This window comes from Vanellus vanellus (assembly GCF_965231255.1).
Source record: "Vanellus vanellus genome assembly, chromosome: 6".
Taxonomy (NCBI): domain Eukaryota; kingdom Metazoa; phylum Chordata; class Aves; order Charadriiformes; family Charadriidae; genus Vanellus; species Vanellus vanellus.
Window position 1 is genome coordinate 45,535,338 of NC_138911.1, and position 12,467 is coordinate 45,547,804.

The 12,467-nt window shown below is 54.4% G+C and overlaps 1 protein-coding gene across 1 annotated transcript; it reads left to right on the top strand.

The window, feature by feature from the left end:
- Positions 1-627: 627 nt before the first annotated feature.
- LOC309673945 (acetyl-coenzyme A synthetase 2-like, mitochondrial) lies at positions 628-12,107 on the top strand (the record flags this gene model as incomplete). Its single annotated transcript, XM_082485830.1, is given in 15 exon segments — positions 628-867; positions 871-1,222; positions 2,609-2,705; positions 3,916-4,115; positions 4,592-4,767; positions 5,672-5,824; positions 7,817-7,964; positions 8,393-8,530; positions 8,735-8,827; positions 9,229-9,341; positions 9,839-9,965; positions 10,636-10,763; positions 11,323-11,386; positions 11,721-11,842; positions 11,931-12,107. Coding segments are annotated over 15 exon segments (2,328 nt in total).
- Positions 12,108-12,467: the final 360 nt, after the last annotated feature.

The window sequence follows — 12,467 nt, forward strand, 5'->3', positions numbered from 1 at the left end:
TGGGAGGTCTCAGTGTGGGTAATGGGCTGCAGTGTTTCATGGCAAGCCACCACCTTCTGCTCCACCTTGGCCTTGTTTAGTGCTCCAAGTCCACCCTGTGGTACAGAGAGGTCTGAAGTGTTTGGGAGGAGGCAGAAAGCCCAGCCCAGCTTGCCAGAGGGGACATCTCTGACAGCTGCCCAGCAGCGAGGTGGGGTGAGACGCGATATCCCCCTCTTGCAGCTGACAGTCGCAAGAGAAAAACCTTCTTTGGCCCACCAGAGACACCACAGTCCAGTGCCTTGCAGGGAATGGGCCTTAATTCTGGGAAAGGGGTGGTCCCATCACCCACAGCTAGCATGGAGGGGACCCTAACTTTCACAGGTGAGCTGCCCCAGGCTGCCCACTTGGGTGGTGGAGGACTGGGGGGCTGCAGTGGGGGGCTGTGGGGAGTGAGGGGATGGTGAGAGTGGAGAGAGGTGAGCAGGGGTGAAGCAGAGGGGTCTGGGGACGCAGCACAGCCCTCAGCTAGTGGGAATGGGACCAGGCTGGTAGAGCCTGGCTTGGGCACCTCGGTCCCTGCAGGGATCCCAGGCACCCGCTGAACCTGGCTCCCGTTCAAGAGCTGCTGTCAGGACCCAGATTAGCATGAAGGTTATTTTCAGTCAAATATTTCTACAGCCCACCCCTTTCCCCTCCCTTAAAGGGATTGAATTTCTTTTGCCTGTGAGAGAGGAGGAGAGGAGAGGAGCGAGGCAGGGGAGAAGGGGCTCCTGGGCTCCCTGCACAGGGGAGCTTTGTACCTGGTCTGCCCAGGGCGACATAGCCCCTGCTCCCACAGGGGCACATCTTGCCCAGACCAGGTGTTCCAAGTGGCCGCAAAGGCTCTAGGCAGCCATCTCCTTGGTGAGAAGCAGGCACCCCACAATGCTGGCCAGGCTGCTGGCCAGGACTTGCTGTCCTAAAGCTCTTCCTCGGGCTCCAAGATGCCCCCCTGGGTCAGTGGCTGCTCGAGCCTGGAGCCACGGGCCCCTCACCGCCTACATGCCTGAAGCCATAGCATTCCCTGGACCCAAGGACTACCAGGGCTTGTACAAGATATCGGTGGAGCAGGGGGATGCCTTCTGGGGAGCACTAGGGAGGAGTCGGCTCACCTGGATCACCCCCTTCCACTCTGTCCAGGACTGCGACCTGCGCCAGGGCAAGGTCTCCTGGTTCCTGGGTGGGCAGCTGAACGTGGCAGGTAAGAAAAGGAGGGAGATGGATGTGGGTGCCTCTCTGTGAAGGGCTTCAGCCTCCAGGACCAGATTGGAGGAGCACAGAGTTAAAGGGTTGGAGTAAGGGGATTCCCTGAAAGGTCTGGTTGATCCTGCAGGGGCTGCAGTGTAAGGATGTGTCTGGTCCTAAAGGAGCAACTGGGTCTTGCTGGAGGGGTTGCAGTTGGATTAGGGTGTGCTGGAAGCCAGGCTGCTCTGCCTCAGCCTCCATGGATCCCACAGCAGTGCAGTGGCTCCGTTCTGCAGGACACAGGCAACAGCACTGAACCCCATGAATTCAGCAGGCAGCATTGCACTAGGTCATCCCTGCCCAGCGAAGGCAGTTTGTATCTATGGAAAGCAAAATACAGGAGCAATGAGCGGGACTGCAAGTCCCCACAGCTGTGGGAGGCTCTTCTTCTGCGTGCTGGGGCTACTGCCCTAGGGGGGCTACCAGGGGAAGGCAATAGGGACTGGTGATGCTGTGTCCTGCTCTCAGCACTGTTGGTCCCAGTGTTCAAATTATGAGACAGACCTCTCAGAAATCAGGGCTTATGTAGTCCATTTGGGCAGGAGAGCAGGAGTTATTTACCTTTGGGCTTTGAGATTTTACTCTTCCCCCTTATGTTTTTGTTTCTTTTTCTCCTGGAAAACTAGAAATGGTCAGGAGAAAAAGGCATTTTGGTATGCAAAGTGGGGCTGCTGCATCATCCCATGACTTCAGTTGCAGGTTTAAGGAAAACACAGAGTGGAATGAGGCTTCTGAGGAAACTGCAGCTGCCAGCAACACAGGAAACTTTTTTCGGAAGAATTACAGCCAAAGCCTCAGCCTACCATGTCCCTGGAAAGCTGGGGGCTGTGCACTCCTGGCCCTGGCTCTCTTCCATCTTGGACAAATGCACCCTGTAGCCTTCCTGCGCAGAGCTTTGCTTTGTCCTACATGTGTTATTTAGGAGCACCACCACTAAAAACTGCCCTGGTCCACCCCAGAGGCAGCTGCAAGGCAGTGCTGGGTGGAATGATGGCTGAGTTAATGTTTGCCAGGCCCACAGAGGGCATTGGGTATGTGACCTCCAAAGGGACTTCAGGCAGTTTCTGCCCTGGACTGTATTAGGTTGCAATTAAGGGAGGAGCTGATAGTGGGCATTGGTAGGTATTGGAGAGGTGAGGAGTGTAACAGGTTTGGGATGGTGCTTGTGGTCTGTTGGCTGGTATCCACAAAGGTTGTTTCAGTGGATGCACAAGGGTAATGCTGAGAAGGCTCACACATAGCCCTGACTCTGGTCTGAAAACGGGACTGCCAGTGATGGCTTTATGGAGTCAAAGAGGTACTAAGGGTTGCTCTGTCAATGAGACTGTGTTGTTTGTTCCAGTGAATTGCCTGGACCGACATGTCCATGTGGCCCCAGACAAAGTGGCCTTAATCTGGGAGAAGGATGAACCAGGAGAGGAGGTGCGGGTCACATACAGGTCAGTACTTACCTCTGAACATACAAGAGATGCACTGCAGGGTGCATGAACACTCCATTGGGCTGATCTGCTGATGTGCGACATGTGAGGGGATGCATAATCCCTTCACATAGGTAGATCAACAGTATGGTGGCTGCTGGCTTGCCTGTGCTGATCTGAGACTTCAGCCTGCTCCTGATTAACCCTCTGGGCCCCAAGAGGTCCCTATCCAGCTGGGGAGGCAGATGAAGCCTCTCACGGCAGCACTACAATGCTTGTGGGTAAGACCACATGGGAAAGTCACACGTGTACCTTCCCAGCAAGGTTCCTGGTGTCTAAACTTGCAGGTAAATAGTCTGCAAGAGAGGCCACATTCACAGCTGCATGGGTGCTGAGAAGTCCCATGCTCATCTGCACATCAGCAAAGCTGCTGGGTTTGGCTCTCTGGGGGGACTGCCTGTCCAGCCCTGCTAGGCTGGTCTGGGTGCCCCCCACCTTCCAATTCAATTTGCCTGCTCTCTGAGTCTCCGCCACAGAATCCACTTAAATCCCTCTGCACACAGAATGAGTCGCTCTGTCCTCTCTGACTCCAGACCTCACGTGACAAACATGACCATTCACCCCTGCCAATCTCCCTGCATGAAGAGCCCTTCCATGAAATGAGTCACTGACAGTGGTGTCTGGGAGGGACACTCCTCGCGAGAGGCATCGTTTTGCTCACCACTTTCCTACAGCTGTTGTTCTCACTGGTGGGCGCAAGCTCTTCCCAGCTTTAGCAAAGCATGAAACCTTGTTTTCATGGGGGAAGATACCTAACTTCTCATGCATAGCCTCCAGCATTGCAGGGTAGAGTGTGTTGCTCATGAGAGAGCTGCAGGTTGTCATTGGAAAGTCAGCTGAGGTGGTGTGGGTTTGCTGAGCCACAGGAATTGCCAGTGGTCATTGCTGGCCCTATGGCTTGTTCCTCCTGCTGGCCAGGGAGAGTGCCAGGCTCTGTACAGAGGCCATTCTGATTTATTTCTTTTCCATAAGTAATGGCCCATGTTAGTGACTATCTCCTCCTTTCCTTCCCACTGACAGTTTACAGCTCTCCCACGGACTTCCAGTGTGGGGGCTTAGGGTGCGTAGGGATGTAAGCTGCATACCTGTGACTCTGAGGCCCCTCCATCTCTATGCACATGACTAGGATCTGCAAGAAAGTCTCTAACTGTGCCGTTGCTTCTTTGAGCAGGGAACTGCTGGAGCTGACGTGCCGCCTGGGAAACACCTTGAAACGGCAAGGGGTGAAACGGGGTGACAGGGTGACAATCTACATGCCCCCATGCCCACTGACGGTGGCTAGCATGCTGGCCTGTGCCCGCATCGGGGCTGTGCACGCTGTGGTGTTCGCCGGGTTCAGTGCAGAGTCCTTAGCAGATAGGATTCGAGATGGTAAGAGCCAGTGGGGTAACACGGAGATGTCCAGTGTTTCACTTTGGGCACAGTGCTGAGCTTGTTGGCTTGGCAGCTGGGGGGGGCTCAGGATTGTGCTGATGGCAAAGCTCTTCTGAGCCAGGCTCCCTGGGCTAACTGAGGGTGTCGTGCCATGATATATGGCCATGGAGCAGGGATTAGCACCCCATGAAATGGCATGGGCTCACTAAATATCTTTCAGCCCATGGGACAGCCTGGTTCTTTCCTTCATCCAAGGGACTGAAGGGCTGGGATACAGCGTCTCCTCCGAGGGGATGCAACACAGGCATGAATGAATGGGAAACAAAGATGGCAAAGCTGCTGGTTAAATGGTGGACACAAGTAATGGAGGCTGGGAGACAGAGGGAGAGGTGCATGGTCATGGTAGAGCCAGACTGCTGTGTGATTGATAGAGCAGGACAGAGCTGCTTATGCGGCTCTTTTGCCTTCTGCAGCGCAGTCGGAGACAGTGATCACAGTGAACCAGGGGCTGAGAGGTGGCAAGGTTATTGAGCTAAAGAAGACAGTGGACCAGGCTGTGAAGCAGTGCCCAGGAGTGAAACGGGTTCTGGTTTCCATGAGGACTGACAGCAAGGTTGCCATGACAGCCCTGGATGTCCCACTGGAGGAGGTGAGAGGCTGCACGGTACTATTGCCGCTTCCCCTGGGCAATGTGTCCACTCTGGGAGCAGGGACGGGGGGTGGAGAGAAGGTCCTGGCTGGCCATGACAGTTTTGCTGGCATTGACATGATGTGGGGCCATTGTCCTACAGCAGCAGTGGCAGCTGGAGCTGCACACAAGTTTAGGAGAGTCCCAGGAACCATCATGAGGGATAACTGGTGGCTCTTCCCACAGCACCAGCCCTGTACTGTCAGGGGGCAGGCGGTGCAAACCAGGGATCACAGCAAGGTGCACCAGCGGCTAGAAACACACCAGACACAGCCTGACACGCTGTGAGAGCAGCCTTGGACTGCCACTGCACTGTCACACACCGCTCTGCTGGCAGGCTTGGCACCCTCTGTGAGCACTGCTGGCAGCCGGTGTCCAAGGAAGCAGGCAGTGAGGTTGCTCATGTGCCCATTATTCGTGGCACGGAGGATAGCCAGGCTGCCAGCATGGAGCACTGTTTCTGAAGAGGTGAGCGCCTTCTGTGCATTTCTGTTAGCTCCCTGGAGCCGCACAGAGGTCTCCTTGCCTCTGCTCATCCCATCTGCAAACAATTAGCGCTAGAAAGGCTTCCTGGAAAACTTCTGTGCTGGTCAGAGCAGCAGGAGCAGCGTAAAAATAGCTGCCTCTTACTCAGCAGGTCTGCTCTGGCTGAGGAGAATGTTTGCCACTGCAGCAAGGCGAAAGGGAGTTCAGGCTGGCGAGTGAGGAGAGCAGAGGTGCAGAGGTGGGGAGGATGGTATGGGTGGAGCAGGGTGGCACAGGTGCTTGGAGGGAGGCTTGGGGGAGAGGTGTGCAAGCACGTGAAAGGACAACGCAGGGAAGCCTGCGAAACCCCAAGAGTGAACTGCTGTGCTGTCTCCTGCAGGAGATGATGAAGGAGGATGCATGCTGTGAGCCTGCTGCCATGGACAGCGAAGACATGTTGTTCCTTCTCTACACATCAGGAAGTACTGGCAAACCCAAGGGTCTGGTTCATTCCCAAGCTGGTTACTTGCTGTTTGCTGCTCTCACACACAAGGTAATGGATTGCAGCCGTGGAGCGCTCATGAGCTAGCAGTTCACGGGCAGTGCAGGGAACAGATGTGTTGCCTTGTTGCACCATGACCTCATCTTCATCCAGAGCAAGGCCTCTGGAAAGTCCTCCTAGGGCATCAGCCCAGTAGAGCACATCTGCAAACAGGTAGTGGGGAAGAGCAACACATGTTCCAGAGCAGGGCCTCCCAAACACATACTCCTCTGAGCTACCTTCTGAGCTTTCTCAGCCCTGCAAGGGTAATTTTATATTACTGGGTGAGGAGGAAGAAGCCAATTTGCTCCTAAAACCTCTGGCTTGCTTTCCCTTAGTGTAACTACCCCAACTCAGGTGGGAGATTGAAGGCAGTGCTCCTAGAAGGGACACATTTAAAGTTATCTGTAAAAGCTGGTGAGTGCCCTCAAGATAAAGGGTCTATATCTGAAGAGTGTGGGTCATCCGTGGGAAGAGGAAAGCCTTTAACCCCTAGCATGCCCAAAGCAAACTCTAACAGAGCTGGATAAAACGGCACTGAGCACAGCAGGAATTTTTTGCGAGGGACATTTCCTAAGACATTATATGGAGTCCATTGGAAGAGGGAGTTGCTCTCTGAACAGTCCCTCAGCCTTAGGTCTGTACCTCCCTATGCGTGACAGAAGTTAGTAGTGCCTCAGACCACGCACACACTGCAAGCTCAGGCCTGGCTGGGTCTTCTCTGTCAGCCATGAGTGCTGGAGGCCAGACCTCCTGGGGTGTGCGCAGTGGGTGTGCAGAAGCCCTTGGTTTTCCTGTAAGATAAGCTGTCAGTAAAGCTGTGCCCAGCTTCATATGTGACCCTCTTGAGATCATCAGAGCTGGTTTGCAAGAACCAGGGCTGCCATCCCAGAATGGCATTGCAGGGAACGAGCAGCATGTGGCCATGTTGGCACTCAGGAATGCTGGAAACTGCGACGCAGGGCTGGCACGCTCAGATCTCTCAGTTGGATGGGGCAGAGTGCTGCTACCATAATTCACTGCTCAGTTAAAAAGAGACAGAGCAAGCAGGGGGAGTTTCCATGACGAGCACCCTGGAGCTCTTGAGGCCCTGGAGTCCCCAGCTGGCAGCCTGCAGGCAGGGAGCTGCAGGAAGAGATGGGAAAGTCCAAAACAACAGATGCCAGAGCAGAAGGCAAGAAATGATGGGCTAGGGGGAGACCGGCCCCTGGAGAGCCCTCCTGGATGTGTTGCTCCTAGTCTGATGGTGCTCAGTTCTGCCCTGCACAGGGCAGGCATCGTTCCCTCACATTCCAGCCTTGCAGCCAAGAGTCTCGTGAGGAAGAAATGGGGCAGTGAGAAGAAGAGCTTGTTCTGCATTCTGCCTGCCTGTAGGCACAGGGCTGCACTCCTCCAGCTGAGGCAGAGAGGTGCCAGCTCCTGTGAGCAAGCTGGGACAGCTCTGGGCCAAGGCATCTCTCGGTCCCTCTGCTTGCTGCCTCACTGCTCCCACGCTGGGCTCCTTGCTGAGCTCTGGGTTTTCCAGAGTGTTTACCGTGCATTTGGAGCCCAGAAGCGCCTGGGGGTGGCTCGTGGAGTCCTCCACCCCATTGCCTACAACTCCTCTACTTCCATGTGGTCATGTAGGTGTGGAGGGACCATCCTCACCTTGAAAACTCTCCCATTTTGATGCTACAGGATACTTGGATCAGCCTTGTCTAGACACCAGCAGAAGTAAGGAAAGGCTGTAGCTCTCTCCTTTGGAAAAGAGCAAATTTATCTGTACTTTTTTTTTTTTTTTAAGTGTCTCTCTCCTCATGCACCTTCATAAAACACCTGAGGTTTTATCTTTTTCTGATAATGTTTTAAAAAACTCTGCAGGAAGGTCTCCTTTCAGGGGTGGTGGGAAGACAGAAGGATGTGATGATGTTAGGGCTTAGAGAGGGTATATTGCTCCCAGTTGTCCCCCTTGCCAGGAGGGCAGGACCAGGCTGTACCCCTCACCGCCTCTCCTCTCTTGCGCAGTACATGTTTGACTACCAGGACAGGGACGTCTTTGGCTGCGTGGCAGACATTGGCTGGATCACGGGGCACACCTATGTGGTCTACGGCCCCCTCTGCAATGGTGGCACCACAGTCCTGTTTGAGAGCACTCCCATCCATCCTAACCCTGGTGAGTGAGAAGGTGCCTTGGGGGAGCTGGGGACATGCCACAGCCACCCTGCGAGACCCACAGCAGGCAGGGAGCTGGCGGCTTGATGCCAGGACACAGGCTGCAATGGTTCTGCTGCCACAGGAGCAGACTGAAGGCTGTGCCCAGTGGAGAGCTGCAAGGTGAAGAGTCTTTCCCTCCAGTTATGAAGCCACTGCTGCTTCTCCAGGGGTAAAGCTGTTTCTCCCTGTCCCTCCCTGCAGCAGAGTGAGCTAGGTGATGTGGAAGAAAAGGGGCCACTGCTGCTCCTGGACTGCTTTAGTCCTTCTCAGCGTGGGATTAGCTTGGCTGAGGGTCCAAACGCTGTTAGAGAGCACTTGGTCTCACCTCCTCTCCCTCTATCTTGGTCTCCAGCTGGTGGATAGTTACTGACCCTGTTTCCATTCCAGGCCGCTACTGGGAAACAGTGGAGAGGTTAAAAATTAACCAGTTCTATGGAGCACCCACTGCCATCCGCTTTCTCCTGAGATACGGCGATGAATGGGTGAAGAAGTATGACCGTTCTTCTCTCAAAGTGCTCGGCTCAGGTAACTGCTGGTGGCATGAGCTGGCTGGAGCAGCAAATCCTTGGTCGTCAGGTTGTGCCTCTTCCCATGAATACCAAGAGCAGCAGCACGTGGAAGCAGAAAGGGGGGAGACTGCTATTTGGGGATGGCTTTGCGAGCAGGCCCTGGGAAACTGTGTCTTTGAACTGATCTTTCAGCTCTGTCCCCTTGTTTTTCCCCTTGCAGTGGGGGAACCCATCAACAAGGAGGCATGGGAATGGTACTTCCGTGTAGTCGGCGAGACACGGTGCCCAGTAGTGGACACGTGGTGGCAAACTGGTGAGATGAGTACAACTCCTCGTTCCAGCTTCTGTTCTCCCAGGCTTTTGGAGTGACCTGCTGCTTTGCTGATCAAGCAGGAACAGTTGTTAGTGACACTCTCGTATGAGCAATGCCATAAGGGGCCATGGGCACCAAAACATTAGAGAGAGAAATGGTCTTTAAAGCTAACCCAGAGAAACACAGGGGAGTTGACGGTAGGGAGCAGATCTCTGTTGAACTAAATGAACAGGACCATCCTTCTCCAAAGGGCCTTCACCAGCTCTCTGGCAAACCCAGCCCCAGCCTGTGATCTGGGCAGGGTGCAGAGAGGGCCAGGGCAAAGGCTGTTGGCCAAGCAAGTGCTACCTGGCTTTCCTCTTGGCCCTGCCTTTGATAAGCATTAGTTTCTTTTGCTTCAGAAACAGGAGGCATCTGTATCTCACCCCGTCCTTCCAATCCTGGAGCTGAAATCCTTCCGGGCATGGCTATGAGACCCTTTTTTGGGATCAGCCCCTCCCTCATGGATGACAAGGTACATTTATAACCTGCAGCCCAGGTACTGGCTCAGCCCACTTTCCCCCAGGTGCTTGCAGCATGTACTTGCTGACAGGAGTGGAGATCTGTAAGCGTGTGTTTCCTCCTCACCTCTGCTAGACGGCAACCTTCTTTACTGGAAAGGGACTAACAGTGAAGCTGTTCTTGCAACTAGTGCAGAAGCTGAGTTATTTCCTAGCTTGGTGTGCCCTGACAAGACGGGCTGTGCTTGGGATCCCTGGCACATGTCCTTTCAAGGTGAGGTAGCTGGGCAGGGACAGCCAGCCTCCCTGGTGGGGCCCTGTGTCCCACCACTGTAGGCAGCTGGTTGCAGACATCTGCTGGGAGGGACTGAGCCTGTCTCATTGGAGTTGGGGGCACAGGACCCTCCTCACTGCCTTCCCTGACATTTCTGTCTTCAGGTTGTTAAATAGGCAATGACTAAACATTTCAAATACTGTCAGCTATGGTTACTAAAAGGTAACTATTTTACAGGGAAATGTCCTTCTGGAAAACAATGTTTCTGGAGCCCTTTGCATCTCACAAGCCTGGCCAGGTATGGCACGAACCATTTACAATGACCACAAGAGATTTCTGGAAACCTATCTGACTCCTTATCCAGGTAAGGAAAACACATGGCAGGTCACTGCAGAGGTGTTTGGTTAGGTCTGCCTGCTGGTTTTCGGCACGAGGGCAGGACTCAGGAGAGCTGGTACTGCTGTTTTATTCTTCCACAGACTTTCCACAGTGTTGAGGCCCTTCATCTCCCCATGCCTGATACCTCAGCACTGCCCTGGGAACGGGTCTCCCTCACCCACCTTTCCCATTGAATCACATGTGGTTTTAGGGTAGTGTGTGTGTCCTTCAAGTCCCCTCGAGCACAGAGAGGCCTATTGGTGCATCTCTTGCAGACCCTGTCGGCTTCTGTCACTCATCCAGAGGCAGTGAGCAGGCCCAAGAGTGTGTGTGTCTTGATGTGAAGCAAAGGGGTGAAGCAGCAGGACCACAGGCACCTGCACTGGAGCAAAGTGCTGCTGGCTTGTGGCAATGAGGCAGGCCAGCCATTAGCCAGCACACAGGAGAATGAGGGAAGGAACCTGATGATGGAGCAGGTACCAACAGAGGCAGAAGACTAACAAGGAAGGTAGGCACCTTCACCCCTGAGCAGTTGAGGAAGGAGCAAAGTACATGAGCCCTGGTGCCAACAGAGAAAGAGGAGAGGGGGTGAGGGTGGCAAGCAGCTCACATGCTTACTGCAACAAGTGACCATAGCACAATTCTGGCCACTGCAGGATTTTTCTTCACTGGGGATGGCGTGTATCGTACCAGTGAGGGCTACTACCAGCTGACAGGACGGCTGGACGACATCATTAACATCAGCGGGCACCGGCTAGGCACCGCGGAGGTAGAGGATGTTGTGGTAAGAGGTGGGAGTGGGAGGTAAAGCCATCTGAGGGGACAGCGAAGGCACACTGGTGGTGCTGAGGGAAGTCTCTTTGAAATACCCAAACAGAAATACACTGCTGCTGTAGCAGCAGGGTACAGTGCTGGACCCCCAGCATGACTGTGGGAACAGCTTTCCACCCTCTTCCCTCCCTTCTCACTCTTCACAGCAAGTGAGGAACAAAGCCTGATAAGGTTGATGCTGTAAGTGGGTGAATCCCGAAGTGGCAGCTGGGCATGTTAAGGAGGAGCATCTATGGGCTAGTAAAAACTGTGGGACCTGGTGGAGCAACCTGGAAGCACAGAACAGGGTCTAGAAGGTGCAAGCCTAAAGCAGCCAGGGGCAGGGGAAAGACTTGTGTTTGCAGACAGATCTGCTGAGGCAAGGAGGAAAAAGGGCAGAGGCCATGTGAGGCCCTTCCTCATCTCTCCATGCTTCCATGGACTGTAGCAGCCAAGCTGGGCCAGGGCAGCTCCCAGGTGGCAGCCAGCCTGCCGAAAGCATTGAGCCAAACCCCAGCCCTGCTCTCTTCCAGAATCACCATGTGGCAGTGGCAGAGTCTGCTGTCATCGGCTACCCACATGAAATCAAGGGAGAAGGTAAGATGCCTACTTTCCTGTCCCTGAAACATCTCTCTCGGGGCTATTGCACTGCAGTGGGAAGTGGCACTCTCACACCAACCCCTGTTAACAACACTGTGCCAACACCAGAATGTCAGTGGTGATCTCGGCACAGCCATGACAACCTACATGACACACCAGCTGGACTTTGTATAAGGCAGCAGCAGCACCATAGCCAAAAGCACTTACAGCTCAGGCTACAGAGCATGCCCTGAAGCTACCAACAGATGGACTTCTCCCAGCACTAGGTCCAGGCAGGCTCTCAAGAGCGTGCTGCGCTCGGTGCTCAGTAACCTGGTGGTCTTTCTGCCAGGAGCCTATGTGTTTGTTGTGCTGAAGAAGAGCAGTGGCTACACGCAGGAGACTCTCGCTGCTGAGCTACGGGAGCTCATCTCAAAGAAGATCGCTAAGTACGCAGCTCCAGAGTATGTTCAGGTAACATGTGCAGGCTGGTCCAACACCCATCCCAGCAGCCTCGACAACCCCTTTCCTTTAGCCCCAGCTCTGCTCCTCCCTGTCACAGATCACACACCGGCTGCCGAAGACACGCTCAGGGAAGATTATGCGTCGCGTGCTAAGGAAAATTGCGGAGGACAAGGCCAGTGAGCTCGGGGACCTAACCACCCTGGACGACCATGAAGCCGTGCAGCAGATCATAGAGGGACGCAAGCGCCTGGTGGAGGGGCAGAAGAGCTGTTAGTTTGGCTCTGCCAGCAGCCACCTCCTGCTCCTCCACCGCAGAACCAAGGCCACATCCAGAAATGTCACTAAGCAACTGGTGGCCAGTAAGTGCTCAGAGACTGTACCTCCACTGCAGTCTCAGAGTGACATCTCCATGACACAGAGACCCTCAAAACTTCTGTCCACACACCTATGGGAGGCAGGGGAGACAACATGGCTCATCATAGAAGAGTAAAGGGAAGCGAGCTGTTTCCTCCACTAAAAACAGAGGGCCAAAAGCCATCATTGGGGTTCCTTGCGCCTTGCAGTAGCTGTGGAGGTAGCAGCAAGGCAGGATGCTAAGCCCTGGATAGGTATATTACTCCTACCCCTGCTCTGC